The following is a 13,234-nucleotide window of genomic DNA, read 5'->3' as shown; positions in this document are numbered from 1 at the left end:
CTTCACTTCATAATTATGTGTGTTGAGGTCTAAGGTAGACAGAGCATTGCTATTGCTGGAACAAGTGTACTTACAAATGACAGAACAGGAATGTGATCAGTAAATTATGAAAGATGTTGCACATATTTTCCACAGTTTTTCATTTGCTTTTCAGTTTTATTTATGATGTTGTTGATATTATAGAGTTTTTTGATGTTCTCAGACTTATCTCTTATTTGTGGCTTCTGATGTCATAGTTTAAAAGACCATCTTCATCCCAATGTTTTCATATCATTCATCATATCTCTTTTTAGTACTCATATGGCTTAATATTTGACATTTAAATATTTAGTCCTTATTAACTTTATTTTGGTATATGTTTTAAGATTAGGATATGAGTTCAGTTTTCAATGTGCATTATCCAAATGGACGTGTCCAAAGAGAAGTTGGATCTATGAATCTCAGAAAAAAAAAAAGATAAAGATTAGAGACATAGATTTGGAAATTGTTAGCATATAGATAATAATGATGCCACATGAATGAATGAAATGTATCAGGGAGATTACACAGGGTGAAAAGAAAAGATAGTCTAGGATAGAGCTCTGAAGAGTTTCCACAGTGATAGTCAAGGGAAGAAGAGCCAGAAAGAGGATGGGAGTCTTCAGGACGTAGCTAGGTGAGGCAAGGAGGTAGAGGACCTTGAGGGCTGGGTTTGCCATAAAGGTAATCAGCTAATCACTGATCTGGAGTGTCCATCGAATCAATGAAAGGATTGAGAGGGAGTGAGTTAGGTTTGGAGACTGGAGCTGATAAGGGATGTATAGAACAATTTGAGAGTGGAATCAGGACAATAGTGGGTAAAGGGAGACTTGGACATCTAGTGCTAAGGTAAGTAGGAAATTGAGACAAAATGGCATCACTCCTTGCGGTCTCTTACCCATCAAATGGACAATCAGTTGAAGCTTTACAGTCCTGGATGCTCGGTTGGAAGCACTGCTTCCTGCTGCAGCGCAGGCACCCTCATGCCTTTCCTCAGACCATGTACTCCGCTTGGAATATGCTGCTTCTCATAGATGCCAATTCCGTTTCTTTCAAGGTCTACCACAAATGCTGCCTCCTTTATGAGGCCATGATATGACGAAAGACCATAGACTTTGGTGTCATTGCAAATTTGGATTTGAGTCCCAGCTTTATATTTACCACGGTGTGACATTTTTGTGCCTTCATTTCTTTCCTCCTCTGTAGAAGGGAAATAATAGTAGTATCTTGCAGGGGGTTAGTGAATGTTTAGAGACTATATGTCTGAGTGAAATGCCCGATGCATAATAGGTTCCAAATTCCAGTAAATGGTGGACATTGTTTTCCTGTGTTTCTCTTCTGATCTCCCTAACCCCTCTCTCTGTGATAGGGACGTCAGAATTTCTACTTGCCTTAGTCTTCCTCCTTTATTGTGTTTATCTGAAAAATTCATGTAGGTGGAATAGTTCCTACTCTGATTATACAGGATCACTGAACATATAATCAAAGCCTATTTTAACAGCTTCCCAGGAAGATGTTAATCCTGTTCCCCAGTATAAATGTTAATAAGGATTTTCACTCTAGAGTGAATTGTTAATCTTTATATTCAAAGATGGTTCTGACCATGTGGATACATAGTGACCGGAAAGGTCAATGGACGATTTGCAGTTCTTTCCATGCTGAATACATGAATAATTGATTCTTTGGGAGATAACTAGAGCTATTTTCTGAGTCTGCTGTTTATACTTCTGCTGTCTTCACGGTTTTGATTGAAACTGAGTTTCCACATCTCAAAATTCTTATAATTTACACAGTGTGTGTACAGCACGGACATTGCTTTTTAAGAATATGCAGGTACACTGCATGACTTAAAAGTCAGGGAGAAAGACTGACTAGTGTTTTTTGCAACAGATAATAAACATAACTTCTATTCCCATAAACATAGAATTTTAGCAATGGATCTGAGAGGTTGTGGAATATAATGCTTTTGTTTATAGATAAGGAACCTGAGGGCATTCTGTTTTCATTGTCGGGCAATTCTAGAATTGTTAAAGCATCTTATGATGCTCATTATTCTCCTTCCTTGAAGCTTCCTTAAAATCCACTCATTTTAGTTCCATCCTCTGAAGAACACAGAACAATTCCACACTCCCCTCCTGTATGACAACTTTTCAAAGATTTGAAAACAACTCTGAGTCTTCCTATAGTTTTTTTTTTTTCCTGAACTAAAATATTAAATTACATTAGCCATTCCTCATAACAGGTTCCAGACTATCCAGCTATTTCTGTTGCCTTTTTTGACAACTCTTATTTTGTTATTGTTCATTTAAAAACAGAGCGTCCAGCTTTAAATCTAGACTTGAGATATAATCTCAACAGCATAGCTATTAAAGTCTTGTCCCCACCGTACTCATTTGTCTTCTCTGCTGCCCAAGTGATCATTCTGAAATACAGATGTTATGGTGTTGTTCCTCATTTAAAACCTTCAGTGACTTTGCATTGTCCAAAGGATCTCAGCAGAGCTCCTCAGTGTGGTCTGCGAGGTCCCCTGTGACACCAGTGCCTGCTCTCCAGCCTTGTCCCTACTCACCCGGTACTGCAGCCAGACCAATGATATGTGCAATTCTTAGGTCTCTCGTGCTGCTTTATAACCTAGGCCCTTGCTGCTCCTTCTGCCTGGAATGTCCTTTCTCTAGCTCTTAATTGGCTCCTCTTCCACGTGGGGCTCCCTATAGCCTGAATTAGTTGTATGTGCTGTATGCTTACAAAGCACCTATGCAGACCTCTGCCAAGGCGGTGAATTGTATCATCTATTTATTTTGCTGTTTCCCCAACAGATTGTAAGAACCATGACTTGTCTTTGTACCCCAGTGCCGCATCTAGTGGTGACACATAGTAGATGCTCAATAACATTTGCTGCGTAAATAAATGAATGAATTCCATCTTTCTCGTCCAACGTGCCCAAAGTTGTCACTCTTAGCCAGTGATCTAACATTTTACTTCATAAAGAAAAGAGAGTTTATCAGGTATGAAATCCATCTGTCTTCCTTTTACCTTCAAACGTATCTGCATCTTTATCCACCATTCCTGTCCCTCCTCTTGTCTTCAAAAGGATCTCAGACTTCTTCCCAAGTCTATCCACTGCCTGTAGGACTAACTTAGTAATTATTTCCCCTTTTATTTTTAATCTCTCTTCCATTGGCTGTGGCTTATCCTTTGTTTGCAACATGCTCATTGCTTCCACCAAGACAAAGCAAAAACAAACTTTTATTTTACTCTGACTATCCTCATAAAATTATTACCTCAGCTTTCTTTTTCTCAGCCAAATTTCATGAAAGAGTGGATATACTCACTGCCTTTGCTTTTCACTCCTTGACCTCTTTCAGCTCGCTTCTGACCCCACCATTGGGCCCTGACACAATTTACCTCTTGATAGCCAAATACAATGACTCCTTTTCAGGCCTCCTGGTAGTAGACATCTCTGAGGCATTTCATACTGCTAACTATGCTCACTTTTTTGAATATTCCCCCCTCTTGACTTTCATGACAGTACTTTTTCCTGGGTTTTCCTATTGTTTAAATAATGGCCTTATCTATCTTTACTGATTCTCCTATCCCTTAAAAGTTGCTTTCCCAATTTTATATCATCAACTCTCTTGCTTCTCTATGTGCTCTTAATGAATGATCCCATTTACTCGTGGCTTCAGTTGCCATCTCTAAGGTCATCAGCCTCAATTATTCCTGAATTGCAGATTATGTTTACACTACCCACAAGAAGTCTCCACTTTTGTCTCTTGGAGGAATTTCAAAATAGACAAAAATGAAAATAAGATCTTGTCTTTCCATTTCAACATACCTACATTTTCTATTGTCTTATCTACCTTAATGGCAGAGTGCATGTATTATTTATATTTAGTGTCTATTACAAAAACTTTTAATGATCTATACTACATGGATGATATGATTTTTCACAATTTCCTCTATATTTTAAAATGGTATGGACTGTAGGGTTGACAATATATACAAATATTTGTTTTTTATTAATGTTATTATTTGTATATTATTATATACTATATATGTTATATATTGTATTTTTATATTGTATATATTATATATTTTGTATTATATATCTTATACAATCTATTATATTATATTTTATATATTATACCATATATTATATTGTATATATTATTCATGTATATGAATAACAGCAGTAAAAACAAATATTCATATGTATAAATAATAACAAAAATGAAAACAAATAACCTACAGTTCACACAACATTATGGATAGTTCTCACAGTGTTGGCTGAAAGAGGCCAGAAATAAGAGACTATATACATACAATATGATTCTATTCATATAATATTCAAAGACGGGTAACTAAACTGTGCTGTCAGAAGACAGGATAGTGATTATCAATGAGAAGGAGAAAGGGAATAATAATTGGCAGGGGCACGAGGAGGTCTTCCAGTGTGATGGCAATCTTATGTGTGCTGACTGGATGGTGGTTACACAAGTATCTGCTTTATTAGAATTCATTGAGCTGTACTCTTGTGTTTTGTGCACTCTTCTGTATGTGTTATACTTAAAACAATGTTTTAAAAATCAAGTTTTTAGTGGCTCTTAATGTTTCTTTGGTTAATATTCTCATATACGCACATGTTAAAATATTGACTCACAGAATTTTTCTAATGTTTGGAATAAATCAGAGCATTAGAAAATACCCATTTAACTGTGAAATTTTATTTAAAAAATCTATCAAAGAGGGATAGTGCCTGATTGACTATTAGCTATTATATTCCTGCTATGTGGAATCATGGCCACGAGTGAGCAAGATTTCTATACTGCTGTTGAAAGATATATTTTAGAGATCCTTATATAAACTGATTTCAAAAAAGGCTTTTTAAGATAGATATGAGAAATGGTCTCATTAGGATGAGATTTGGAAGTTGCCAAAAGCTTCTAGACAAGTTACTAGGTAACCTTATTGATTGTGACCCATGGCATGTATTAGCTATGAAAAATCATATTCTTGCAAGCAAGGAGCTCAAAAGCTGGTACCAAAGCAGTGGTTCCTAAAAGTAGAAAACTGTAAGATTTATTTTTTTCTTTAGTGTGCAGCCTCGCTTTTTTTCTGCTTATGAAGAGTTTTAGAGTGATTAAAGGCCCCAGAGGAAGAAAATAACAAGGCAGTCCTTACTGCCCTGGGATAAAAGGCCCTGAGAGAAATTGATTCTAGGACTCATTAAGAGACAGAGTGTAGGGGAACATCCTTTTGATAAGAAAAGCAGCTAGAATGGAGAAAACACAACCAAAATATGCAACGTTAAGGGAATAATTCAATAAACTATAATGATATTATGAAGTTACAAAAAACTGCATTCTAGGAAAATATGTAACTGACATAGGAAAATGTTTACCTGTAGTAGTAGATAAAAATTATAATACAAAACAGTAGAATGGGATTGTGGATAACTTATATAGGAAATAATGATAAAAATTTTAAATAGGTATAGAAAAAAAAATTTAAACTCAGAACTTCTTATTTTGGAACTAGATGTGTATAGGAAAAGTCAAGGTAATAATTAAGGGAATACTTGTGTCTAATTGCTTTAGTGTTTGTGTTTGTTTTTGTAGGATAGTATTGGGGCAGCCAATGAAAACAAGAATATTTGTACTTTTTTATTTTTTTAATTTTTCTTTTTGTGAGGAAGATCAGCCCTGAGCTAACATCCGTGCTAATCCTCCTCTTTTTGCTGAGGAAGACTGGCTCTGAGCTAACATCTATTGCCAATCCTCCTCCTTTTTTGTTTCCCCCCCAAAGCCCCAGTAGATAGTTGTATGTCATAGCTGCACATCCTTCTAGTTGCTGTATGTGGGACGCGGCCTCAGCATGGCCGGAGAAGCAGTGCGTTGGTGCGCGCCCAGGATCTGAACCCCGGGCTGCCAGTAGCGGGGTGTGCGCACTTAACTACTAAGCCACGGGGCCGGCCCAGAATATGTGTACTTTATAATAATTTTTAATTACTTTATATTAAAAGAGTAAAATTAAGAGAAAAATCCATCTAGTAGACAGACTGTGGAAGCTCTCAAGTCAAAATAATAGTGTAAATGTTTGAGTATCTGATACAGTATGGTATTTTAAAAAATAGTGAGAAGTAAGGTGGTAAGTGAAAATTTGCATTGGCTTCAGAGCAGATAGACTTGAATCAAGTTTTGCCTCTGCCACTTATTTAATGTGGCTTTGTATAAGTAACCTCTCTCAGGCTCAGTTTATTCACCTATAACGTGGGGTTGGTGAAACCCAAATTGAATGGTTAGTATGAGATTTAGAATTTATTGAAAACTCTCTAGTTCAATAAATATTAGCTATTCTTCTTCTTCTTCAATGTATAGTACTTTGTTGAATATAAAGAATTAGCTAAGTTACAAAGAATTGATTTGTGGGAAGAGAATAAGACATATGACAATAATTTGAAACTGCGAGTGACAAATCTACACAACACTGTTATGCTAACATAATCTTGCAAGGGTCTTAGCCAGTGTCATTTGTTTAAAAACCACAATACTCAGGAGTGTAAAATGGTTTCCAAATTTTGTTGACTGTGACTGGTAGCATATTGTGACCCAGTATACCCAATATATATTTATATGTCACTGAAACAATTTATGAAATAATACTTACCCTTACTATGTGCGATGCATACTGATATTTTCTATTCTGTTCTATTTTTTTATGTTGCTATTGTAATTCGCTAAATCAATCCACTAATGAGTTGCATTCTGCAGTTCAAAAAACACTGCTCTAGGGGTTGGCCCCGGGGCATAGTGGTTAAGTGCGCACCCTCTGCTGCTGGCGGCCCAGGTTCAGATCCCGGGCGTGCACCGATGCACCGCTTGTCAGGCCATGCTGTGGCGGCATCCCATATAAAGTAGAGGTAGATGGGCACAGATGTTAGCCCAGGGCCAGTCTTGCTCAGCAAAAAAAGAGGAGGATTGGCGTGGATGTTAGCTCAGGGCTGATCTGCCTCACAAAAAAAAAATAAAATAAATAAATAAATAAATAAATAAACCCCACCGCTCTAAAAGATATCTAGGAGATTAAATATATTTTTAGAGTGATGTACCTCAGCTTGATGATTAGTGTCATCATGTCAGTTAGATCTCTTAGAAACAGTTCATGTTTAGGAAGCTACTTAAAACATTCTTAAAGTATTATAAAAGCAATTAGTGTAGCAACAAATAAATATCTATAATGAACTATTAATTAAATACTATATAATTGAATGCTTGTGATTAATTCTATATTACACCAGAAGATGAAATTATTCTAGAACATTATTTAACTAAAAAAAATTTTAACATAAGAAATGGTTTATTCCCAAAGTACAACATTTAAAAATATTTTTAAGATATAATTCACATACCAAAAATTTTACCCTTTTAAAGTGTGCAATTCATTGAGTTTTAGTATATTGACAAAGTTGTGCAACCATCATCACTATATAATTCCAGAACATTTTCATCACCCCAAAGAGAAACCCCATACCTATTAGCAGTCAGTCCCCAGCCCTCCCACTTCCCAGCCCCTGGCAATCACTAGTCTACTTTCTGTCTCTATGGATTTGTCTATTCTTTTTATTTCATATAAATGGAAGCAAACAATATGTGCCCTTGCGTGTCTGACTTTGTCACTTTGCATGATGTTTTCAAGGTTCATCCGTGTAGGAGCATGTATCAGTACTTCATTCCTTTTTGTGGAATAAATTCCAGTTTTTGGATATACCGCATTCTATTTATCCATTAATCAGTTGATGGACATTTGGGTTGTTTACACCTTTTGACTATTATGAATAACGCTGCTATGAACATTCCTACACAAGTTTGTGTGCATACATGTTTTCAGTTCTGTTGGGTATATGCCTAAGAATGGAATTGCTGGGTCAACTGGTAACTCTGTTTATCTTTCTGCGGTACAGCCAAACTTTTTTCCAAAGTGGCACACCATTTTATATTCCCACTAGCAATGTATGAGGGTTCTAATTTCTCCACATCCCTGTCAACACTTGTTACTATATTTTTTCTGTTTTTTTAACCATCCTAGTGGATGTGAAGTGGTATCTCATTGTGGTTTTGATTTGCATTTCCCTAAGGACTAATGACATTGAGCATCTTTTCATGTATTTGCTGGCCATTTGCATAACTTCTTTGGAGAAATGGCTATTCAAGTCCTCTGCCCATTTTTTGATTGAGTGGGTTGTCTTATGGTTGTGCTGTAAGAGTTCTTTATAACACTCTGGCTGCTAGACCTTATCAGATACATGATTTGCAAATATTTTCTCCCATTCTGTGGAGGTTTTTGTTTTCTTTTTTGATGACGTCCTTCTTTGAAGTACAAATGTTTTGATTTTGATGAAGTCCAACTGATCCTGGCTTCCTAGGATTTTTTTTCTTGGTTGCTTGCAGTATCATATCTAAGAATTGTTGCCTAATCCAAGAATACAAAAATTTATACATATGTTTTCTTCTAAGAGTTTTATAGTTTTAGCTCCTTTTTGATACATTTTGAGTTAAATTTTGTATATGGTGTGAGATAGGGGTCCAGTTTCAGTCTTTTGTGTGTCTATCCTAGCACCATTTGTGGAAAAGATTATTCTTCCCCAATTGAATTGTCTTGGCATCCATTTAAAAAATCAGTTAACTATAAACATATGCATTTATTTCTAAACTCTCAGTTCTATTCCGTTGATTTATAAGTCTCTCCTTATGCCAGTATCATGCTGTCTTGATGACTGTGACTTTTCAGTAAGTTTTGAAATTGGTAAGTGTGAGTCCTCCAACCTTATTATTCTTTTTCAAGATCGTTTTGGTTGTTCAGAGTCTCTTTCATTGCCATATGAATTTTAGGATCAGTTTGTTGATTTCATCACAGGGATACCACAGAACTTGGAAAGGGGGAGTAGAGCAAGGTAAAATGTGACAAAGCTTGCGGCCTGTTGGCGCAAGTGGTTAAGTGCACACGCTCCTCTCTGGCAGTCCGGGGTTCTCAGGTTTGGATCCCGGGCACGCACCGACACACTGCTTGTCAAGCCATGCTGTGGCGGCATCCCTTATAAAGTAGAGGAAGATGGGCACAGATGTTAGCTCAGGGCCAATCTTCCTCAAGAAAAAAGGGGAGGGTTGGCATCGGATGTTAGGTCAGGGCTAGTCCTCCTCACAAAAAAAAAAAAAAAGTGACAAAGCTCAGTGTTCTTACTGAGTTTCAGCTGTGTGTGTGTGTGTGTGTGTGTGTGTGTGTGTGTTTAATAAATTCTCCAGGATTGCTGCAAGCCTTTGGTTATTTCTAGGGTTCTGAAAAATTTGCTTCTGATCATTTTTGCCAATTTTCTCATTGCTTTTTTGAAGGAAAGAATTTTTGGAGGTCTTATTCTGTCATTTCTACTGCCATTACTGCCTGAGTGATTTTGAAAGTACACTGCAGGAAATTGAAGCTGACTCTTACTTTCTCAAGTAAGAGTGTGGGGAGGTTGGTTTTATAAAGATACATAAGTCAATAAGGAAAAGATGGTCCCATGGAAATCCAAGAAACAGAATTCCAATATAACTGGGCCTATAGACATTAGACCTATAATTCAAGGAAGCTTTAAAACCAGCAGTAGTGCAGTTGAACAGTCCCTGGCACAGATTACGTGCTATAAATGTGTTGCTAGTATTATTTGCAGTATAACCAACCACTCGTTCAGTCTCTACTTCTCTTTTCTTCTCATTACTGACTGCCATCTTCACTTTCTATGTCTCTTTTATATCACAGACCTTGGTATGTCATAGCTTCAATTTTATTATGATTTTAGCTAAGTTATATCTTTGGCTTACTCATGGATCCTTATTTCTTTATTGTCCCTAGTCTACCTCATGGCTTCTCTGTATATTTTCTTAGCTTCACTTCAAATTTCCAGGGGCAAATATTAGAATGGTCCATTTCATTCCTTTTTGGACAGAATTTTCCACATTAGACCACCTCATGGGCTGCTTCCCAGCCTTTGGATTATCTGATCTTGGGTAGGTTGCCTCTCTAGCCATGGTGAGATGATGTAGTATGACATGTGGCTGCCTAGGATTGTATTGGAAGCAGGAAATCTGCACAGGGAGACTTCCATGTGAAGGACTGTGGGCTGGGAGAACTAGGTACAATATATAGTTTTCCCTATATGGCATATAATGTTTTTCTTGTACACAATGGTGACTGAAAAATCATGATTAACACTTATTTTTTTCAGGGGAAGATATAATCCAGTTAATCAGCAGATAATGAATGCCAAGAGAGGACCAGTAAAAAAGATTACAAGATCAAACCATCTTCCAAAACTCAATTCATGATTCGAAAACTGGGTGGATTTCTATTTCTTCCTTTTTTTCACTTGTAATATTCACCTTGTGAAGTTAATGTTCAACACATTTTTCAGGGAATGAAATAGATAAGAAAAAACTGTCAAACTTCTTTTTAGCTCCTCTTCCAGAAGTTTGTCCCTTTGGCTGCATAAAAGTAATTTTCTCAAGTGACCCTAAAATATTTATAGCAGTGCTCATGATTTTTAAAACATCCTAGGAAGCCTGAAGGTTGGCATCATTACACTTGCTTTTAATATATCCATGATCTGGTCTGATAGTAACATTGCTATTATATTCGGTTTCTAGTTGGCTGTTAGCTAAAAATGTGAGTTCATCAAAACTCTTTGCTATTTTACACTATATCATGTTCAGTTTTTTTAAAAACTAAAAAGCTTTAGACAAAGCTGCAAATCAAATGCATTTTAAACTTTGACTTGAACCATCATGGTATTGTGGAAACAGCCTTCAATCAGGAATCCTCTTGGTTGTAGTTCCACCTTGCTTATGAGATCTTGGGTAAGTTCCTTCACCTCATCTTTATTTCCCACATCTGTAAAATGACTGAGTCAAACTATACAATTTCTAAGGTTTCTTACTATTCTAGAAAACCATTACTTATTCAGCCTCAAGGTCCTGCTACTTAGCACATGGTGTTGTAACTCATTTTGTGATGTTTATTAATTCATAGTGATGGCCTAGTTCTTTGTACCAAAGTTTGCAAGTGTTCACAATACTCAAGTCGAGAAGTAGAGATAGAATGAGGGTAGGAGAAGGGTTCTTTTAAGGCATTTATAAAGTTTATTGAGTTCTCCTATTCATGTTTAGACTGTTTTGTAACTATCACTTAAGTCTGGGACATACATATGATTTATTTGCCCAACTTAATAAGTGAAATTATTGGACTCTGAATTTCCAGAAATCACCCAGAGGTAAGTATAGTTTCCAGCTAGTGGTGTTCTCACCTAATATCTGGCACTAAAACCTAAATTCTATTCAGTATCACCAGTAATGAATACCAAATGCATTTCTATAACTATCTCTATAGACATTCACTTTCTTTCTTTAAGGAAGAACACATAAATTTCACACAGCCAAATCATTCTTTTATGTGACTTTAAAATGTAATGCAGAGAAATATAAAGTAACTTCCTGTAAATTATTCTACATGGGAACTGTTTGGAAATATTTTCCCCTGTTCTTAAGCTAACTACAGATATCAGGTACTATAACCCATATTGTTAAACAAATAGTAGATTTTTATGTCTTGGACCATATTTCTTAGCAATAAATAAGTAGATAATTTAAATATTGGTAATAATTGTACTAATCACAGAATCACCACTGAAAAATAAATTTGTTTCTATCATACAGAGCTAAGCCATTATGGAGATTGGATTGAAGAACATTTAAAGTTATCTCAATCGTGGGGATGATATGTTAGTTGTGTGTCTTACTACAGGGACTCTATCATCTTTAAGTGTTAGTTCTACAGGAGCTACTTTGAGATATTTTCCAGATGTCAGAAAATGTCTGTCTTAAACAGAGTGATGGAATGTTGGTGGGATAGTATAAAGAACTGAAATGGGGGGCTCTCTAAGATCTGCGTTCTAATATCAGTTTTGCTACATCTAAGCTCTGACTGAGTAAATTGCATTGCCTCCCTTTCATCATTTGTAGAGTTGGGAATATTTACCCTAACTCCTGCCTTGGGATGGTTGTGCAGGTCAAGGGGGCTTACTACATATTTATTTGTTTACTTCTTTGTACCCTATTTCCCTCTAAAAAGAATGTGCATTAGCTTTTACCAAATATAGAGGTATAAAAACAATACCCACAAAATAAAAGATGAAAATAAGAGTTAAAGTTTTGTATTCCTGATTAAGAAAAGCTCTAGCTGTAAGCTTTCTAGCAATCGGTACAAAGAAGGAACGACTTAGCTCTCATATTTTTGTAGGAATATACAGGTAGAAAAAAAGCTTTACCTAGTTCTAAGCTCTGAAAGTAATTTGTCACGTAGTTTTATAAGAAAATGCAATTATTTATTGAAGTAACCGGAACAAAAATGATAATTCGAGGTCTTTATTTTGTTTAATACTGAAATATGTATTAATATCAGTATTTGTTTTTTTAAAGAGTTCAGTATTCATAAAGCAAAAAATTAGTAAAATCATATTTAATATATTTAAAAATGTTAAATGTCTAAAATGTATTACAAAATATCAAACATTGCTATAATCAAAAAGACAGGTAATAATGAGTATTGGTGAGGATGTAGAGAAGTTGGAACACTCATAGACTTCTGGTGGGATGTAAAATGGCACAACCACTTTGGAAAACAGTCTGTCAGTTCCTCAAAAGGTTAAACATAGAATTACCATACGACCCAGTGGTTCCACTCCTCTGTATATATCCAAGAGAAATGAAAACCTATGTCCATGTAAAAATGTGTACACTAATATTTATAGCACCATTATTTATAATAGCTAAAAAGTGGAAACAACCCAACTGTCTATCACCTTGATGACTGGGTAAAGTGTGGTACATCTAAACAATGGAATATTATTTAGCAATAAAAAGGAATGAAATACTGACACATGCTACAACATGGATGAACCTTGAAAACATTAGCCTAAGTGAAAGAAGCCAGTCACAAAAGATCACATGTTGTATAATTCCATTTATACAAAATGTCCAGAATAGGCAAATCCATATGGACAGAAAGTAGATGAGTAGTAGTTGCCTAGGACTGGCAGGGATGGGTGGAGGGTGAGTGATGGAGAGTGACTGCTAACGCGTACATGGTTTCTTTTGGGGGTGATAAAAATGTTCTAAAATTAATTGTGGTG

General features: G+C 35.9%; 2 protein-coding genes across 2 annotated transcripts in view; both read left to right on the top strand.

Annotated features, from left to right (window-relative positions):
• The window catches only part of CCDC169 (coiled-coil domain containing 169), a 52,228-nt gene extending 41,852 nt beyond the window's left edge, over positions 1-10,376 (top strand). The window contains exons 7-9 of the mRNA XM_058548572.1: positions 2,835-2,917; positions 9,405-9,509; positions 10,277-10,376. Coding sequence (XP_058404555.1) covers positions 2,835-2,917; positions 9,405-9,509; positions 10,277-10,376 — 288 coding nt within the window. The remainder of the gene's footprint in view (positions 1-2,834; positions 2,918-9,404; positions 9,510-10,276) is intronic.
• A 445-nt stretch (positions 10,377-10,821) lies between these two features.
• The window catches only part of SOHLH2 (spermatogenesis and oogenesis specific basic helix-loop-helix 2), a 75,776-nt gene continuing 73,363 nt past the window's right edge, over positions 10,822-13,234 (top strand). The window contains exon 1 of the mRNA XM_058548011.1: positions 10,822-10,904. Within this exon, the coding sequence (XP_058403994.1) occupies positions 10,833-10,904 (72 nt within the window). The 5' untranslated portion in view covers positions 10,822-10,832. The remainder of the gene's footprint in view (positions 10,905-13,234) is intronic.

Source organism: Diceros bicornis, chromosome 9 (assembly GCF_020826845.1).
Source record: "Diceros bicornis minor isolate mBicDic1 chromosome 9, mDicBic1.mat.cur, whole genome shotgun sequence".
Taxonomy (NCBI): domain Eukaryota; kingdom Metazoa; phylum Chordata; class Mammalia; order Perissodactyla; family Rhinocerotidae; genus Diceros; species Diceros bicornis.
The sequence above is the reverse complement of the archived record's forward strand: the minus strand, read 5'-3'. Positions and strand labels throughout refer to the sequence as shown.